The sequence below is a fragment of the Chenopodium album genome, chromosome 11, assembly GCF_948465745.1.
Source record: "Chenopodium album chromosome 11, dcCheAlbu1.1, whole genome shotgun sequence".
Taxonomy (NCBI): Eukaryota; Viridiplantae; Streptophyta; class Magnoliopsida; order Caryophyllales; family Amaranthaceae; genus Chenopodium; species Chenopodium album.
The window spans coordinates 44,825,077-44,845,639 of NC_137844.1; the positions used below are offsets into that span (position 1 = coordinate 44,825,077).

The 20,563-nt window shown below is 44.0% G+C and overlaps 1 protein-coding gene across 1 annotated transcript; it reads left to right on the plus strand.

Annotated features, from left to right (window-relative positions):
* Positions 1–15,059: 15,059 nt before the first annotated feature.
* On the plus strand, positions 15,060–20,559 carry LOC145566679 (uncharacterized). Its single transcript, XM_081626022.1, has 10 exons — positions 15,060–16,127; positions 16,245–16,333; positions 16,428–16,581; positions 16,723–16,932; positions 17,104–17,409; positions 17,572–17,781; positions 19,415–19,495; positions 19,571–19,752; positions 20,208–20,286; positions 20,392–20,559. The coding sequence occupies exons 1-10, from the start codon at positions 15,060–15,062 to the stop codon at positions 20,557–20,559; spliced, it is 2,547 nt and encodes an 848-aa protein (XP_081482148.1).
* Positions 20,560–20,563: the final 4 nt, after the last annotated feature.

The window sequence follows — 20,563 nt, forward strand, 5'->3', positions numbered from 1 at the left end:
ATCGAAAACATAAATAAAGATACATTTGGCAACTAGCATGACCCCTTGAATCTTCAAGTCTTCAAAGGACGACTTTTGCAACTTCAAGGCTTCATCTTAAGAACCTCCGTCTTCAAGACATTACCATAATTATGCAAATACTAGTATCTACGATTAGGACTAATCTAAATATTAAGGTACAAAAATACTCAATGATTCGCAGACCGTGTTTAGATTTACAAAAATACATCACGGATCGCAGTCCGTATTTTCTATCCTAATCGGGGCCCACTAGTTGCCATTTTATAAAACCTGTGAGAGAATATACATTCCATTCAATATTCACTATTTGTGAATGCCCCATGCATTTTACAACGATAAAACAAGTAACAATGCATAAAACGATCGTAAACTAGTAACTAATTTAGGTCGTTAATCCAATTAACATGCCTAATTAAAACTAGTCAAATTTGTTTAATTGATATGTAATTTAACACAATTAATTATTGAAGCTCCCACTAAATTCCGCATCCATCTTAATTAATCCAATTAATTGAGCCGGTAAACCCAATTATTTGCCAAAATTAAATTTTGCAAATGCCGCTCAAAAACCGAGGCCTAGCCTCCAATATTTATTAAAATAATTAAAACCAAATTAAATTAATTAAAACGGCAAAATAAGTAAACACGAAGCCAACCACACTCAAGTGGCTCACGCACTACTTGCGTGCCATATGCAAGCCAAGGTCGTCTAGCAACCCCGGACTATGCGGCTTGGTGCATGTGCCTCCATCACCCCACGTAGTACTAGCTAGGCCGAGCCTAGTAGCGTTTGCTACGGGTCACCTGATGCTAGGCACACACCCATGGCTGCTTACCCGTTTGCACCAAGTGTTTTGGGTAAAAATACCCTGTCCATGTGGACCAATCAGAGAGGGCCACGTGTCAAGCATAGTCAGGTCCATTTGGGCCAATTGTCAGCTGACACGTGACAGCCTCAGATGCCTTTCAAAATTGCGCCTTTCAAGGCCCAATTCCCAAGAACGCCGCAAAGCGGCGCAGCCCACCAAATCTAGGTCAAGTGACCTAAGAGAGGGCACGTTCCCCAATGACCCTATAAATAGGGAGATATCCCCCAATTTTAGGGGACATTCATTCAATCATTTTATTACTCCTACCCTACATTTTCTCACATCAGAGAGCAATTGATCTCGGAACCCGAGAAGATCTCATTTCATTTTCCGCACCTTCTCCTACTCATATTCAAGTACTAACTTGATCGTCAAAGGCGGAGCTCTAAGCACCCGAAGTCTCCGTTGTTTTTCAGGTACAGGCGCAGTCGGATCAGTTCTCGAGCTATAACTCTCCCGAGGGACAAAACCACCCGAAACATTTGGTGCCGTTTGTGGGGAGAATGCCTCAAGGATGGTTCAAGAGTCTGTACCGCCTCCTGACCCCAAGGCTAACCAGCCGGAGGTCTTTACAGACCATGAGGATGATGAGCCTTAGGTCAAAACATACATTGCCAAAGATGGCTCTCTCATCACTAAGCGTATTCGTCCAAGAGACACTTTGGAACGAGGTGAAAGCCAGGCGGGTACCAGTAGGCCCTCTGGTCAGCCGGAAGGGGAAACCCAGTCGGCAAGAGATCGGGCTCCAGTCACTGGAGACGAGCTCATGAAATTCATGACTAGTTTCAAGGGTGAGATCAAGGACCTGATCGAAAAGAAAATTGCTGGCTCTAGCAAGGGTCAGCCGGCTAAGAAGTCTCCTCGAACTGCGAGGAAGAAGTTAGTCAAAGACAAGCAACCTACTCCACACCCAAAGGACAAGACTACACCTGCCATTGACTGGTTGAAGATCCTTCTGCCCCAGAAGGGTCTAAGAAATCCTCGCCGGGAGGATCAACCGGTGGGTAACAAAAAATCTACCCCTAACGCTCGTCAAATCATCGAGCGCAGGAGAAGTCAGCAGTTGTCTAAGTCAGCCTCTACTTCGAGCTTTCCAGACAGCTTCAAAAACACATCTACAGGGAATATTCAATCCTTGCATGAGAGCCATACAAGCGGTAACACCGTCCATTCTGGTCCTCAGATGATCGGGAATGCACCGTATGTACCCCCTATGGTTTACAGTCCGTATTCTCCTCATTTCATGCAGCAGGCCCTCTTTGGGGGTCAGGCGGCATACAATATCCAACCTTTGGACTGGCAGCTCCGTCTACTCAAACTTGGTGAACAAACTTCTGCGTTCACCAAGGAGATAACAGAGGCCGCCTAGCCGTCCAAGGTTAAGAATGTGTTGGTGGGTGCCTATGACAGTACCACCAACCCGGAGGACCACCTTATGGCCTACTCCAACCTCATGCACATGCAGGGGTTGGAGGATGCTATGTGGTGCCGGTGCTTCCCGGCTACATTGAAGGGCATTGCCTAACAATGGTTTGGCAACCTGCCAGCCGGATGTATTGACAGCTTCAGGAAGCTTGCCTTCCTGTTTGCCTCCAACTTCTCGATAAACATCCCTGCCAAGAAAACAAGCCTCGATTTGAGCACCATCCGGCAGGGAGATAGAGAAGGACTTCGCTCCTATGTCAGGCGGTTCAACCCGGTGAGAATTCAAATCCAGGGGCTGTCTAACGAGGTAGCCTATACAGACTTCTTTAAAGGTCTGAAGGACGGGTCGACCTTTAAGTTCGACCTTGTTCGGAAGAGGGTTTTCACCCTTCAAGAGGCGTTGATAGAGGCGGAAAGCTTTATTCAAGCCACCGACCTCTGCTCGTCCAACCATCAACCGGACTCCAAGAAGTCCGACAAGCGAAAAGAGAGTCGGTCTGCTCAGCCAGCTCAGAAAGCCGAAGAGGGCAAAAAGAGAAAAGAAGTCTGGGCGGTTGAGGCACCTGATTAGCCGTCTAAAAAGAAAAAGAAAGAATTCAAACCGTATGTCTCACGGTATGAATTCAATAAAGACTGTTACACCATCTTTACAGAGGTGAAAGACCGGCTGACCATTGAGAAGCCGAATCCTATGAAGAGTTCTGTTCAGTCGCAGAACAAGAATAAATTCTGCCACTTCCATTAGGAAGTGGGTCATAACACCAACGACTACTACAGTCTCAAGCGGACGTTGGACCGTCTGGCTGACAAAGGCTTGCTGAATTCCTATGTCTTGAAGTCCAAATCGACTTCTAAGACGAATCCGGGGCAGTTATCAAAAATTGTCCAGCCTACTAGTAGCTCGGATACCGACAAGGATCCGATCTACACTATAGCAGGCGGATTCGCAAGCGGTGGCCCGACCATTCGGGACACCAAGGATCATCTGAAGAAGATGATCCATTTAGTTGATGATGGACAGGCATCCTCCAGTGGTACATTCCTTGACGTCCTCATCAATGAGAAAGATCAGGGCAAAGTGCGCCGACCGCATGACGACCAAGTCGTCATTGAATGCAAGGTCGCCAATCAGCTGGTTGGCCGGATCCTAATAGATACAGGTAGCTCCTCTGATCTCATCAGCTTCAAGTGTCTGTCCAAGCTTAATTACAAGCGGGACAGCCTACGCGACGTCTCCCATCCATTAGTTGGCTTTGGTGGAGGGGTGGTGCACCCAGTCGGACAAATCGATATACCCATCCGGCTGGGGGAGAAGGGAAAAGGGCGACACATGGTCGTCCGGTTCCTAGTGGTTAAAGAGCTGACCGCCTACAACATTATTCTTGGCCGACCCACTCTAAACGAGTGCAAGGCCGTCATCATCCCAGATCTCATGCTTCTCAAGTATGAAAAGGATGATGGCTCTGTTGGCTCCCTTAACGGGGATCAGAAGACAGAAAGGGAGTGTTATCTATCAGACGTCAAGCCACTACTGCTTCAGCCGGCCAGCCGAAGGAGCCAATAAACCTTGACGATGTCAAAGACCCTGATTCACCCCCTCCAGCAGCCGCAAAGAAAAGAAAAACTAAACAGTTGGCGGAGGTGAAGAAGGAGAAGAAATAGCAATCACTGACCGGGGAACGGTCAGATGATCTCCGTCCCCAGCCGGCTGGTGAGCACATTGATATTCCTCTAGACGACAGCTGTCTAGAGCGAACTGTTAAGGTGGGGACAGTTACCTTTGAAAGGCTTGGTGCCAACTTGCACCTTCTGCTGAAAGAATTCAAAGACATTTTTGCCTTTGAAGTGGAAGAGATGCCAGGCTTCAGCCCGTATCTCGCTATCCACAAACTCGCCGTGGATCCAAAAAAGAAGCCCATCCGGCAAAAGAAAAGAGATAAATATGAACGGCTGTGGTGCAGGCATAATCTGTAAATCTCTAGATGGAGATAAATATGAATATGCACTACGGTTTAAGTTCCAGGCCTCAAATAATGAGGCGGAATATGAAGCCCTGCTAGCCGGTATCCGCATGTGTAAGGCGGAAGGGGCAACAAAAATAGACGCCTGCTCCGATTCTCTGTTGGTCGTTAGCCAATACCATGGTGAGTATGAAGCCACCCATCCGGCTATGATCAAATACTTGCAGGCGGTCAAAGCTGAAGTTGGGACACTTGAACAATTTCACCTAAGTCAAGTTCCCAGGTTTGAAAATAACCAGGCGGATGCATTGTCAAAATTGGCATCCTCCGCATCCTGTGATGCGCCTCAGTCAGTCTTCTGGGAAGTTATGGAAAAGAGGAGTAAATATGATGACGAGCCCATTGGAATTCTAGATCGAAGTTCTACTTGGATAGATAGCATCCGGGCATATCTGACAGACGGCACGCTCCCTGATTCACCCCAAGAAGCGGTCGTACTAAAGAAGCGTGCTGCAAACTTCGAGAAGAGGGAAGGAGAACTCTTCAAGGCGGGGTTTCTGAAGCCTCTATTGAAGTGCGTTACCCCAGAAAAGGGGAGAGAAGTTCTCAAAAAATTGCATGCGGGATACTGCGCCTCTCATGCAGGCGGCAGGTCCCTAGCCGTCAGAGCCAGGCGACACTATTTCTGGCCCACTCTTGAGTCAGATGCCATGGAGTTTGTTAAAAAATGTGATAAGTGTCAAAGATTTGGCAAGCTAATCCATCGCCCGGCTACTGACCTGACGACAATCTACAGCCCAGTCCCGTTTGCTAAATGGGGCATGGACATTCTAGGTCCTTATACGCCTGCACCAGGCGGAAAGCGCTATATTCTAGCGGCTGTGGATTATTTCACCAAGTGGGTGGAAGCAGTGGCGGTCACAGGCATCAAGACAAAGGATGTCATCTTCTTCATCTGGAAGAACATTATCACCCGGTTTGGGGTACCCATGTCTATGGTGTTTGATAATGGACCTCAATTCGAGACGCCTTAGCTTAAAACTTAGTTAGGAGATCAAGGGATCTCACATTGCTTTGCATCAGTCGGCCAACCCCAAGCAAATGGCCAAGTTGAAGCCTTCAACAAACTCATCTCAGACGGTATCAAAAAGAAAATTGAAAGAGCCGGTGGTTTATGGGCTGAAGAGTTAATTCATGTCCCATGGGCCATCCGGACAACTGAAAAGGGGGCAACCGGTGAAATCCCATTTCTCATGGTTTACGGTGCAGAAGCTGTCTTGCCCATCGAGCATTATGAGCCGACTCTACGAGTCATGCTATACGATGAAGAGGCGAACTGAGAGGCCATGCGGCTAGCATTGGACTCACTTCCGGAGCGCAGGGGCAATGCCGCCTTGCGTCATGAGATTTACCGTCTGAGAATGACTCGTGCCTATAATAAAAGAGTACACAAACGGCCCTTAAAGGTTGGGGACTTTGTGTTACGCAAGACGGAGGAAACCGGTAGGGCCAATGAACAAGGAAAGCTAACTCCTAACTGAGAAGGCCCCTACCGGATCTATGAAGAAGTGAGAAACGGCACCTACCGGCTGGAAACCCTAGACGGCAGGCGGCTGCCTAAAACTTGGAATGTAGACAAGTTGAAAAAGTACTACTTCTGAGACTTGTAAATTTTTGTAAATAAAAAGCCCATCAATGAAAGGTTGCTTGTTGTTTCCAATTTGACTTAATTGCTTCATATATGTACATGCGTAACAATCTACTACCGACTGTGGAAATCACAAATGGACTATTGAATAAAAAAGCTAGGATAAAAACTTAGCGGCTAACTTGATACTTAAATTGAGGCCAATGGCCGGATGCAAACTTATTTTATAAATTCGTCTGCTCCCATATGAGTATTGCGTCCGACGACGCCCCTCCGGGTGTTATCGTCGCAGAGGGCATTCTATCGTTTGCTCTACCAGCATATGCAGATGGCATAGATTGAACGACCTAATTGGTTAACTCATAGTTGTCTGACCAAAATAGTCTAATAGAACGATTAAGTGTAGAGACCGGATGTCAAAAGACATCAGCTGGTTAATAACTGAAGTTCTCTGTTAGGTTATTCAACGAAATTGTACCAGTCACCCCAATGGGGCAGACGAACCAGGTGCAATGGATTGCAGGCACCCCAGAAGGCCTTAAAGCCGTCTAGGGACCATCAGACAAGCAGACAATATATTTCTTGTTCTATTAACAACCAGGCGGCAAGTTCCCGCCTGGTTCACTAAGAGGTGAAATGCGAATACCACAAAAGGGAAAATAAGGCTTTGATCCAGCCTACTCCCCGGTTGGGTAAAACGGCTACTTATTGGCTTGTGGACGGCTGTGTACTTGGTTTGGGGCAATCACTACTGTGATTGATTGACTTAGGAACATTCCATACTCTTTAAAGTATCAAACCTTCCAAAGTCAATCAATCAAAGAAGTACTAAAACCAACAACACAGCCGCCAGGGGCAAGAGTAGCCGGTATACTATTTAAATTGCCGCATGCTGTAAAAAGTTGGGCAAAAATTCAAAAATAAAAATTGTAGAATTTAAGTGCAAAAATTGAGTCAAGAACATCAAATTCATCAAGCCGACTCACTTGGCAAATTTCATTCAAACTGGTAAAAACCGGATAGTAGTGTTAACCGGATAAACATCCGGGACAAAAGAGAAAATAAAATTGTTACCCGACTCCTTAGTCGGTAAAAGTACACAGATACTCGGGTCACAGTCCGGAAAGATAAATTGGCATACAGCCGCAGAAGAAAGGGAGCTGAGTTACGGCTGCTAGACAGGCTCCGGCTGGTTCTGACCTGCTGGGAGGCTTGTTTCGTTTCGTGCATCCGGGACCTGGCCATCCTGGATTTGATCAGCTTGAGCTTCATTAGCCTGGGCCTGATCATCCTGGTTGGCAGCCGTCTCTTCCTTATCATTAGAGACCTCATAGCCCTGTTCAAGGGCCCATGCCTTAAAGGGAGGCGGGGCCTGCTCATTGAGCTGCTGTGCGTCATGCACCTCAGTGGCGTAATCAATCGCAATTTGAGCACATCAAACTCAACTTTTGGGTGGAGTAGACCCCATGTAATGCACGGCAGAGCTTCAATGTCCCGCTCATTTTCAGTAATCAGCCGCTTTTGCTTTTGGGCAACCTCGTCCTTGTGCTGGTTCCTTTGTTGGACGAGATCGACCCCCAGGCGTCTAACGTCTGCTTTCAACTGGGCATTCTCCTTATCAGCACCTTTCAAGGCTTTGAGATCTAACTGGGCAGTCTTCAGATCCTGCTCAAGCTTGGCCATCCGCTCATTAGCGGCGTCATTAGCAGCCGTCAAGTTCCTTATCAGCTCATTCTGTTTCAACTCTACTGCTTTAATTTCAACATCACATTGTATTTTACTGTATTCAGCAGAGTTGAGAGCTTGAATGGCCCTCTGTTTAGCGTCATTTACCTCTTCTCCCATCTGTCTGAAGGGGACCCTAAGCCTGTCTACCCTCAGCATCACCTGAAAAGGTGGGGTCAGACGGTTAGCAAAATAAGTTGAAAACTTTAAAAAGTGAAATCATAGGTAAAAGTTACCTTAGCCAGCAGGCCCTGGATCCGGTCAAAATCCAGCACCTGCACATCCGGCACAGAGTGCTTCTCTGTCCGGGTGAGGGTCTACACCATACTCTTAGCAAATACCTGCATGTCAGGCGGCTCTGAGGGGGTATTTGCACCAAAAGAAGTACTTAGTGAGAAAGCAGCACAAGCGGCACCCGACTCATGTCGGCTGCTCATCGAACCATTAGGCGGATTGACCCGGGTCTTGACTCGCATATAGCAACCGGCCAAGGGAGTTCGATTCGTGTCTTGCCTTGGACGCGAAGCTAAGGAGACTCCGCTTCAGTCGTTCCAGCGTCGACTGCAGTAGTGAGTGGCTCGCCACTCTTCGATGTCGTAGAGACATCCAGTTATTTCCCAGCAGCTCGCTCTGAGCTTTCGCTCAGGGCTTTCATCACAGCCGGGCCCTTGCCCCCGGTTGTGAGCCGATCTGGGTTGGCTGAAGCGGTGCAGTGAGGAGGGTTCTTCCTTCCCGTCTTAGGCGAAGTTTTACTCAGCTCATCTCCTGGCCGCTTGAATAATTTGGTTATTGAGCGGGGAATTGACTTACTTCCGCTCTGCAAATAACAAAATAAGAAATTACAAACGGAAAATTTATATGTTGAAGGAAAAGGGTACGGCCGGTAAATAACTAAGTTGTTATAAAAGCTGGAAGAGTCTAGCAGGCGAGCTTACCCCTCCTTTCTTAGCCTCCTTGGCTTCCAAGGCGGCCTTTTTCTCAAGAAGCTGCTCCTTCCTCAGTAGGGCAGCCGATTTAGCAGGCATCATCTCTAGAGGAACCATGTCCTTTGCTTCCTCTACAAAAAGAAAGGAAACAATTAGTTAAAAAGATTAACAAAAACAATTAAAGCATCAATACAGACGGCAAATTGCTGGATGTGTAGTAAGTATACCCTATGGGAACATGATGCTAAGCCCATAGGTGGAGAGGAAGGCCTCGCTCTTTAAAAAATCCGGATAGGGTGTCCAGTTCTTTGGAACGATTATTTGAGTCCTATCCTCTAAGGGCTCAGTCCCGGTCTCGAAAACGCCCGGCTCCATTATCTGCTCGTAAGCCCTAGATAACATCCGGGGAAGGGAGCACTTTTCCCGAGCAGTGTCGTATCTTGATTGTACCGACGTAGAAACCGTTTGTGTCCCAGTGTTGGAGAAGAGATCAAGTAGAATCTCTCCTTCCAGTCGAACCACTTGGACGGCTTGTCTAAGGACATCAGATACTAATGGTGTGTGGTAAGAGTGTACCACGCCCCATACCCGCCTGGGGCCCGGCTCATATAATGCGTATGAGCAAACGCCGCGAAATTAGGCTCTATGTCCTGAAACTCGCAGGCGGCGATATAACTCAGAATGTTTATCCACGAATTAGGGGTAAGCTGCCAGACGCCCAAGTCATATCCCTTCAAAATCTTCTTAATCCCTTTGTGAAAGGGAAAATGGAGGCCGGCTTTGATCACGGCTTCATAGCAGCCGAAACAGCTGTCAGCATTATCAATATCATCCTCCCAGGCAACCATTGCCTCAGGCGACGGGACCTCTATTCTCCAGCCCTCTCCTACCGGATGTGTCTCTGCAAAGGCTCCAAAGCTGTTTTGCATAACAGCCAAGTCCCTAGCAAGAATTTTAGTTATTAAGGGATTTTGCTAATCCGGTCCTTTAGGCGGCTGATGGTAGTCAGCCGCCATATTTTCTTGGCCAGAGCCCGACGCCTCTGAGCCGGATCTTTCGGCGGCTTCCTCATCGCCTGACCCATCTTCATCAGACCCTAGGGAAGAGGCATCGTCCTCGTCGTGTGCCTCTTCCAGGATTGTGTCACTGGGGGTTGAAGGGGTGCCATCCGGGGAAGAACCCGCCTGCTCCTCTTTCGAACCCTCGTATTCCTCGTCAGGAATAACTTCATTAGCGGGCACTCTTTTAGCGCGCCGCCTCCTTGTTGTTTGCTTAACTCTTGGCATTGTGTCCTACATAGACACAAAGACGGAGGTGTTCGGGGATGAGCAAAGCAGATCCGAATGTCCAAAAAGGCACCCCTAGTTCTAGATTCAGCCGTACCAGGAGACCGGTTGAATGACCTAGGCGGTGCCGTATGGGCCGATGAAGAGTCCATTTTGTTTTTGAAGCCTAACTACACAAGCGGAAAAGTGTAAAAAGCCTTGAGGGAGTAGAGGCGGTTACCTTTAAACTTAGCTCTGAAAATCTGAGAACTGCTACACGCGGTGACCGGATGTGCTCCTCGAAACGCAGGCGAAAAAAACCGCAAATTCACGGCAGACGGATGCAGACTTCTCTCTCTAAAAGTTTTCTCTTTCTCTCTCTAAAAAGTCAAATGCTGGTGTGAAATGAGGAGAGAGAGAAGGTTAAATTTCTATTTATAGAAGGGTAAAAATGGGGGCATCCCCGTCATACCCTAGAAGGTGAACGTTTTTACTGTTCACCATTCCCTGAATGCCGCGTGTCACAGGCGCCACGTGCCACCTGTGAGGGGCAAATGTTTTTGGTAAAAATACCCTGTCCATGTGGACCAATCAGAGAGGCCCACGTGTCAAGCATAGGCAGGTCCCATTTGGGCCAATTGCCAGCTGACACGTGGCAGCCTCAGATGCCTTCCAAAATTGCGCCTTTCAAGGCCCAATTCCCAAGAACGCCGCAAAGCGGCGCATCCTACCAAATCTAGGTCAAGTGACCTAAGAGAGGGCACGTTCCCCAATGATCCTATTAATAGAGAGATATCCCCCAATTTTGGGGGACATTCATTCAATCATTTTATTACTCCTACCCTACATTCTCTCACATCAGAGAGCACTTGATCTCGGAACCCGAGAAGATCTCATTTCATTTTTCGCACCTTCTCCCACTCATATTCAAGTACTAACTTGAGCGTCGGAGGCGGAGCTCCAAGCACCCGGAGTCTCCGTTGTTTTGCAGGTACAGGCGCAGTCGGATCAGTCCTTAAGCTATAACTCTCCCGAGGGACAAAAACACCCAAAACACCAAGCACCAAGCTTGCACATCCTGCCCACGACCCACGGAACACAGCAGCACGCACGCACACAGCACAGCCGCAGCGCGTTGTTGCTTGGCTGGTGCTGCTGTGTCGCTACTGTGGCTGGGCGCTAGCCACGCTGCCCTTGTGTGGCGCGCACCAAGCATCACAGCACCCCGCTAGCAAAGGGGTGTTGCTTGGTTTGCGTGCCATACTATCGGGATTTAAAACTGAGTTTTTTTTTTTTTTTTTTTTTTTGCGTGACTAATTAATTAATTCTAAATTAATTTTTAGAACCAATTTAGTGAGCAAAAATGAAAAATTAAATAAGTCCAACTTTAATTAAAAATTCATAAAAAGTGCACACAACCAAAATTATTTCCAAGAACCATTCTTTAATAAAATTGGTTTAACTTGGTGCAATAAAATAATAAGGGCAATCACTCACTATTAATTTAATTAATTTAAATTAATCATGTGATTTTGACAAATTAAAAGGGAGTTAGAAACATGAACACAAGTTCAATAAAAATTCCAACTTTAATACTTGTGAATCCTTGAAAAATTATATCTTCCAATATGAAGATAAATGAAATTTCTATCACAAGTTTCAAATTTTATGATTCCAATCAATTTAATACATGATTAAATCAAAAGTTCATCCAAAAATTCATGGAATTTAGTAACTCAAAGTTTCAATCACTTAAAACAATAAAGATTGAATCTTTAGTACTTGGAAGCAACAAAGAACAAACTTTTCACACTTAATGCAATTAATTTGCAATTATGTGAAACATAAAACCAAATTTTCAAGCACCAATTTCTACCAAGTAATCATGCTTAAAGAGGTTTAAAATTGCATATAAATTAAGGAATGAACCAAATACATAACCACCATAAATATGCGATAATATTTCAAGGTTAGAAAGACTTAAAATTTTTCGTCAAAACGAAAAATCCCTCGAAAAGTGCATTTCTGGTCGTTTTTTGGCTAAAAACACAGTCCTGAGAGGGTAAAACCATGTCCAAAACGCCTTTTCCACCCAAAATTCACTATTTTTGGGCGAAAATCTGGGTTCGGGGCTGAAATCAGCTCCAATACGGGATTAAATTAATAAAACCGAGCTACTAATATAATTAGCAACTTAAAACTAGAAAAGTTAAGCCATAAAAATACCTTGAAAAATATGATTATAAAAATAAATGAGCAAGGCTCCGATACCGTTGTTGGGTTTCGGTGAGTCCGACCCACCGCGGAAGGAACCCCAAAACCAAACTCACAATAATTATAACCATAATGCATAATTAAAAAAAAAACACAAGACTAAGTAAGAGATTATTACCTTTGTAGTGTGCTTCACTTACTTAATTGAGCTCTTACTTCAAAAGCCCTTTAGCTCCGCTCACACGGAGACCTCCTTCGAAGTCCACCCGCAACGCGAGCACCGAACTCGGTCTATTGCCTTGGAGTTAGCAAGGCCCAACCTCAAAACCCGAGTAATTAGTGTTCAAAGGTTTTCACACTTGATGCCTTTTTCAACACTTACTCAAGTGAAGAATTCCCAACTTCCTAGGTTGGTATTTATAGGCAAAGGCTCTCAAAATTCCCATCATCTTTCCATGTGGGAGATTTTGATTTTATTCATTTTATTTTAAATCTAAAATAAAATAAATAAGCAAGCTACTAATAATTCAATAAGTGTCAAGCTCACATGAGGGGTTAGGTGAGGACCATTTGGAGGATGGGGGGACCAAACTTACTCCCCACTCCTCTCCTAAAAACCGTCATCTCACACCTCTCACCCTCTCTTGCTAGCCGCCACATGGCAGCCCCACTTGGGCACCAAGGCACCCCAAGTGGGTTGCCATGCTACCCCTTATGCTCGAGGCTACCCACGGCCAGCAGGCCCAGCACGAGCGTGCGGGCTGCTGCTGCCGTGGGCTGCTGTTAGCTCCCTCGCCCAGCATGCCTCGCACCATATGTGCGGGCTGCTGCCGAGGGCTGCTGCTGGCCTTGTGCGCACATGGCCGCGGCAGCCATGCTAGCATAGGCGCGCTAGCACGCACAAGCCAGCCATAGGCTCGGCTTGGTGCGCATGCTAGACTATATGCCCCTAGCACTCAGTTTGCTCGGGGCATTTCGATGTTAGGGGTATTTTGGGAATTTGTTGATTTATTAGTTTTTCTCGTCTCGTCTTTTATTATTATCGACTCAAGTTTCGACGCTCCAAGCTCGAATTTCCGACGTCTAAATATTAATTACTCGGGAGACTCATTAATTCCTTCCGAATTATTTCGTCGCTTCGATTCTCTAGTTGCTTGGGTGTGACCCGAAGGGTTCAGTCAAGATTAAGTTATAATATCAATTATACATTAATATTACTGATCAGAAGCGGCCTCCACCCAGGCATTCCGATCACTAAACCTCACTGAATAATTAGCTTTCTAATAATTCCGAACCCTCTATCGGAATAATACACTTGTTCGAAGTACACCATTCCTTTCAATTACAAGTACAAGTTCCCTTTAATCCTACAAGAGAGGGCGTGATCAAGCAATAACAATAATTTCAAGCAACATAATAATAACAACATCATCATCATAATAATAATCTCAATAAAGCATAATAATATTATTAGCAAGATCCTAGGCATGATACTAACAAGATTAATAACAAATCCTAGCATGTCACTAAACATTAAAGATCAAAACTTTAGCCCTAACATGACACTAACATGATAAAAGAAATAGGAAGCAACCTAAGCATGATACTAAAAACATACATGATATTAGGAATTAATATAATCTAAGCATGATTTCTATATCAAAAGAATAATTAAGTAATTAAATTACTTACTTCAATGCCTCGTATCTCTTTCTATCAAAACAATACACACGTTATTAACTTTAATGAAAATATTAAATCAAACAATTAATTTAAATAATTAAAAATAGGGATTTGGGACCAAACCCTCAGAAATTATCAACCTTTCACGTCTAGGACGAAGGCAACTTCGAGCTTGGCTGGGTGTGTCTAAGACTCGTGAATACGAAATTGTGCTTATGAAGAGGGAGAAAGAATAAGCTTATACTTAAGAGAGAAGAGGATATAATAAGATTATTGTTGACGATTGAAAACGGGAAATACGACCCTATTTAGAAGAAAAATAGTCCGGAAACGATCAGAAAAAGACCGAATCCAATCTGGAATAAAACTACTTATGTCGCGGTGCGACAGGATCCAGCACAGCACGACAGCGTCATCGCGATGGTTCACGCGTTAGCCCAAAGCCGCACAAAGTCCTTAATCTAATTAAATTAGACTAATTAATGTCCGTACTTATCTTTTAAAATCAGATTTAATTCTTTTAAAAACACTTGTTTTATTCCAAACAAAATTCTTTATTTTCTAAAAACATAATTATTAATCCTAATTCCACTAGAACTTAAGAGAACCTTCTAGATTATTCTAGAAGATTAAAGCCAATCCTAATGACTTAGGAATAATAATTAATGGGCCCTCCACTAGATCATTGGGCCGTATATAAAACTTGTTTCGGGCCCAACTTAGTATTTTGGCCATAACTTCCTCATAATTCATCGGAATTGGGCTTATAATATATCGTTGGAAAGCTCTTTTTGAGCCCAATCCAACTACACCATTATTGGACCCTTATCATGGACCAAACTAACCTGGATTGGACGTTTTCATAAATAGAGTACATTTCCGAAAACAGAAATAAAGTTATTTTTATTAAAACAATCGCATCACGAGACTCTTTCACATTTCACATCGTTCGATAATCAATGACGTGAAAGATATTCATCACTGGGTTTGGTTTTTGGGGAGACACAATTAGGTGTCTACAATTACGCATCGAACGGGTTTCCAACCAAATTCCTGCCCCAAATAAATTGAGGTAAACTACACCGGGAGCTAACCGGGTATGCAAATCTCACATGAAGTGAGGGACGTCTTGCGCATAATAATAATAATAATAAAAGGAAAATACAGCGTCTTGTACTCCTAGTAGAAGTTATGGTTAAATGGCGAAGAGGAAGAAGGGCAAGGGAAGCAAGAATTCAAGCTCAAAATCCAAAAAGAAGTAGAAGTCGAAGCAAAATCCAAGACCCAAAACTCGAAATTTCTCAAAGAGGGAAGAACAGAGCATGGTTTCAGATGATGTTTTGATGGACAGCTGGCTTGATGCTGCAATGGAGAGCACTATTCCAATGATGGAGGTGACTGAGGAGGACCGTGAAAAGCATCAAGAGGAGTTCAATCGATGGTTTAAGGTAATACATTCTTCTTCTTCCGTCATTGATGATGAGCTTAGAACTGCTGATTGTTGTGATAGTGTAATTGGATTTAGTAATCCTACCCCATTATTGATGATTGAGAATTCTAATTTCACTAAGAACGTGTTTTCCCCAATTTCTGTGACCCCCGAATTGCATTCCCCTGTTTCTCATCCTCCAACCCCCACTCCTGTTGCTCAACTAAGCTGGAAGGATAGCTTATTCAAGGGGACAGGGGATGAAGGGTTGGACTTATCTGGAGGGAGGGATTCGAGCAATTGCACTAAGAAGGTTCAAATTACGATGGATGATGTTCAACTAGAAATATATTTTTGGAGCTCGGCCATTGTTTGCTATGTAATTTATGCTAAGCCTCCTTTAGCTGTGATTAATGGGTTTGTGCAAAGAATATGGGGTAAATTTAGGATTGATAGAGTCTTAATGAAATCAAATGGTGTGTTCTTTGTTCGATTTCGAACTATTGAGGGTAGAGATAAGGCTCTAAATGCTGGACCTATACTGTTTGATAAAAAGCTTATGATCATGAAAGCTTGGGAACCTGGATTGAACTTGACTGATGAAATGGTTTCTGAGGTACCAATATGGGTGAGGTTGACTTGTTTGGAGCTTAAATACTGGGGGCATAATGCTCTTATGAAAATTTCTTCCTTAATTGGTAAACTTGTAAAGACAGATAAAGCAACAACTACCAAAGAAAGACTGGAGTATGCTAGAATTCTTGTAGAGGTGAAATTCAATGCTCAATTACCTAACAGTATTGAGTTCTTGAATGAAAATGGAGTTTGTGTAAGCCAAAGGGTAGAATATGAGTGGAGACCTGTGATTTGCAAAGTTTGTGGTGGTATGGGGCATATTAATGAGCACTGCCCAAATCATAAGGTGCAGGCAAGGAAGGGGCAGACTACCCATACTCAGAAGGTTTGGAGACCAGTTTAGAAACCAGTTCCAGCTCAGCCTGATAAAGGGGTGGAGACTAGGAACAGGACATGTCCTAAGGAAGGGGGTGGGTTGACTAATGATCTTGGCAAAGTGCAGGAGAAGCAACAGGAGCTTCAGATTCTAAAGCCATGTGTTATTTTGATTAGCAGTAGTGGTAATAGATTCAGTGATTTGGAGGAGGGGGAGTGCTCTCACTCTTTCCATGGATAAGCTTGGATTCTAGAATATTAGAGGCCTGAATAAGGCTAGTAAGCTTTGTGATGTTTTATGGTTCATTAGACATCATGGAGTTGGTCTGTTTGGGCTTCTAGAAATCAAGGTGAAGGCTAGTAATTTTGGTGTTGTTTTCAATAGATTGGGAAGTGATTGGTCTATTTGTGAAAATTACTCTCACCATAAAGGGGGTAGAATTTGGATTATTTGGTTGCCTCAGGTTTTTTATGTTACTGTGTTAAGATGTGAAGTTCAATTGATTCAATTGCATGTCACTCATAAAGCTTCTGGTGTAACTTTTTTCTGTACTATGGTGTATAGCTTAAATGAGGCTGCTGCTAGAGTTAAGCTTTGGGAGTAGATTGGTGAGATTGGTGTGAACATTAATGGTTCTTGGATTCTGTGTGGGGACTTCAATAATGTTCTGAATCTTAATGATAGGATTAGGAGCCCTGTCTCTCTGGCTGAGGTTGAACCCTTTAGATTCTGTTTGAGACAAAATGCCCTTACTAATTGGGCTACTGGGAGAATGTTCTATACTTGGTGTAATAAGCAAGATGGAAGTGATAGGGTATGTACTAAGATTGACAGAGTCATTGTGAATAATGACTGGATGGATAGGTTTCTAGATATGTAGGCTGTTTTTTTTCCTGAAGGGTTAATGGATCATTGCCCTTGTGTTCTCAACCTTTTTGATTCTGGTTCTCAGATCAAGAAACCTTTTAGGTTTGTGAATATCTAGGTGGACTCTCCTGAGTTTATGCCAGCTGTCAAGGAAGCTTGGGAAGAAGATGTTACTGGAACTCCCATGTTTCAGTGTATTAGGAAGCTAAGAGAAGTGAAAAAGGTGCTGAAAAAGTTAAAAATGGTGAACTTTTCCTGTATTGAAACTGAGGATGCTGTTGCTGAAAAGCATCTTCTTGATATTCAGGCTAGATTGCAAGATGATCCTGAGAATGCATATCTGATATCCTTGGAAAGGAATGCTAGAGTGAGCTATGCTAAAACCCATTCTGATAGGTATAAGTTCTTAAAACAAAAAGCTAAGGTTCATTGGCTTAAAGATGGTGATATGAACCTGCTTTCTTTCATGCCATCATTAAAAAGAGAAGGCTTCATAATAACATTTATTCTATTGTGAATAATGAGGGGGAGGTAACTGATGATCCTAGCTAGGAAAGTTTGTGATACTTTCTTGGATTATTATTAGGGGCTTCTTGGTGCTGAAGCTCCAATGTTAGGCAGCATTCATCATGCTGTTATCTCTAAGGGTAATATCTTAACTGAGGAGCAAAGGATTGGCATTTGTAGACCCTTTTCTGAGGATGATGTGAAGATTGCTTTGTGGAGTATTGATGATGATAAGGCCCCTGGCCCTGATGGGTTTTCCAGCAAATTCTTCAAGGCTGCCTGGCACATAGTTAGTTCTGATGTTACTAGAGCTTTTTTGGATTTTTTCAGGTCAGGACAACTTCTCAAGCAGATCAACACTACTACCCTGACTTGTTGGGTTTCGATGAGTCCGACTCACCGCGGAAATAAAACCCGAGCCCAAGAACAAACTCACAATTAATGTAACAAAATACATAAATAACAAGAATAGATAAAAGACTAAATTACCCTTGTAGCATGCTTCACTCACCCGGACGGAGCTCTTACTTGAGAAAAGCCGAGCCTCACAAATGGCAAGGACCTCCAACGAAAGTCCGCCCACAACTCGACCCGACCGGTCCAATACTTGGAGGTTATCCAAGTCCGACTAAAAAGACTCCCCGAGTAATTATTGAGCTTATAGGTTTACTCTCAAGTGGAGATTCCTAATTGAGCTCTTACTCAAGTGAGTTTTCCCATATCCCAAGTTGGGTATTTATAGGGAAACTCAAGTGAGAAATTGTGGGAGAGTTGGTAAAATCAATTTTCTCCTTTTATTTTTAAATCAAAAATAAAAGAAAATAGCCAACAACTAATTAATCAACAAGTGGCACATTTAGAGGAGGGGTTAGGTAAGGACCACAATGGAAAGGGGGGGACCAAACTTGATCCCTAAGCCTTGAGTAAAGCTGGCCACAAGCATCCACTTGCACCAATCCGTGCGCGCCAGCTGGCGCTGCCTGCCTGCCTTGGGCGCTAAGGCTGCCCAGCTGGCTGCCTGGCCCCTTGGCTGGGCACGCTAGCTGTGCACTAGCCTGCAGCATGCGCACCAACACGCCACGCATTTCTGCGGGCTGTTGTGCGCTGCTGCTTTGCTGCCCCGCATCTCCCCGCAAGCATAGCTAGCACTATGGTGCGCCATAGCTGCTGCTGCTATGTGCGTGCCTAGCTAGCTTGCTGGCGCGCCATAGCAACTACGGCTATGAGTGTGCCATGCTAGCCTTGGTGCGCTAGCACGCACCAGCCAGCCTAGGCTCGGCTTAGTGTGCTTGCTAGCCATCTTGGCTATACCAAATACCCCTTGGCTTCGATTTGCTCGGGGCATTCCGATGCTAGGGGTATTTCGGTAAATTGTTGATTAATTAGTGATTTTACCGTCTCGTCTTTAATTAATTCGACTCGACTTACAACGCTCGGTTTCGACGCTCCAAGCTCGATTTTCGACGTCTAAATATTAATTACTCGAGCGACTCATTAATTCCTCCCGAATTAATTCGTCGTGTCGGATCGTTAGTTGCTTGGGTGTGACTCGAAGGGTTCAGTCAAGATTAAGCTGTAATATTAATTATGCATTAATATTACTGATCGGAAGCGGCCTCCACCTAGGCATTCCGATCACTTGAACAAACTGAATAAATAGCTTTTCAATAGCTCCGAACCTTCTACCGGAATAATACACTTGTTCGAAGGACACCATTCCTATCATGACTTTGATTCCAAAGGTAGAACATGCTAATAAGGTCACTCAGTTCAGACTTATAGCCTGCTGCAATGTTGTTTATAAGATCATTTTTAAAATGATTTGTGCAAGGCTAAAAGAAGTGTTACCTGAGTTGATTGATGATTGTCAAGGAGCTTTTGTGTCTAGAAGATCTATTCTTGATAATATTTTGATTTGCTAGGATATGCTTAAAGCTTACAATAACAAGAGGAAGCCTCCTAGATGCACTATTAAAGTTGATCTTAGGAAAGCTTATGATGCTGTAAGCTGGAAATTTATTCAAGAGATGATGGTTGCCCTTAATTTTCCTATCCAGTTCATTTCCTGGGTGATGTAGTGTGTTTCTACCCCTTCTTTCTCCTTGATGCTTAATGGGGGATCTTATGGCTTTTTTAAAAGCAGGAAGGGAGTGAGACAGGGTGATCCTATGTCCCCACTCTTGTTTGTTATTGTGATGGAGTATTTGTCAAGATTATTGAAGAAGATTGGGAAGAAAAGGAGATTTAAGTATCATCAAAGGTGTGCTCCCCTGCCTCTGAACCATCTGATCTTTGCTGATGATCTGATGCTGTTCTCATATGGGAACATTAAGTCTGTCCAACTTTTAATCAAAGCCTTGAAAACTTTTGAAGCTAGATCAGGGTTGCAGGCTAGAGAAAACTGCAATTTATTTTGGCAATGTGCAGCAACAAGTTTAGGATAGTATTCTAGAACAGTATGGTTTTGTGATGGGTGAGATGCCTTTCAGATACCTTGGGATCCCTCTGAATGCAAAGTACGTACTTAAAGGTTGTGGATTATGACAGCTTGATTGATAAGATGCTGGCCAGATTGCAATGCTGGAGTAGGAAGAATTTATCCTATACTGCCAGGGTTACCCTCATCAATGCTGTATTGATGAGTTTGCACACCTATTAGGCTCAATATGTTCTGCTGCCCAAGACAGTCATAAACAGGATTACTTAACTCTGTAGAGCTTTTCTTTGGAGTGGGAATGCTTTCCTTTCTAAGGCTCCTCCTATTGCCTGGGATTGGATTTGCAGACCTAAGAAGGTAGGTGGTTTGGGGATTAGAAACTATAGTAACTGGAATAGGGCTGCTTTAGGCTCCTATGTTTGGAAGATAGCCAAGAAAACTAACTCTTTATGGGTAAAATAGGTGCACTCTGTCTATATTAAGGATAGGGATTGGTGGGATTACATTCCAAAGAAAGATGCTGGATGGGCTTGGAAATTACTGTGCAAGGTGAAAGATGAAATGAAAGCTGGCTTTGACAGTGAGAGATGGTTGAATAAGAAATATAAGATCAAGGATGGCTACACTTAGCTGC

Coding starts and splice junctions, on each gene's coding strand:
- LOC145566679 (XM_081626022.1), top strand. CDS start 15,060: ATGGTTTCAGATGATGTTTTGATGGACAGCTGGCTTGATGCTGCAATG. Junction 16,128..16,244: donor AGACTACCCATACTCAGAAG/GTTTGGAGACCA, acceptor GGCAAAGTGCAG/GAGAAGCAACAGGAGCTTCA. Junction 16,582..16,722: donor GGATTATTTGGTTGCCTCAG/GTTTTTTATGTT, acceptor CTTTGGGAGTAG/ATTGGTGAGATTGGTGTGAA.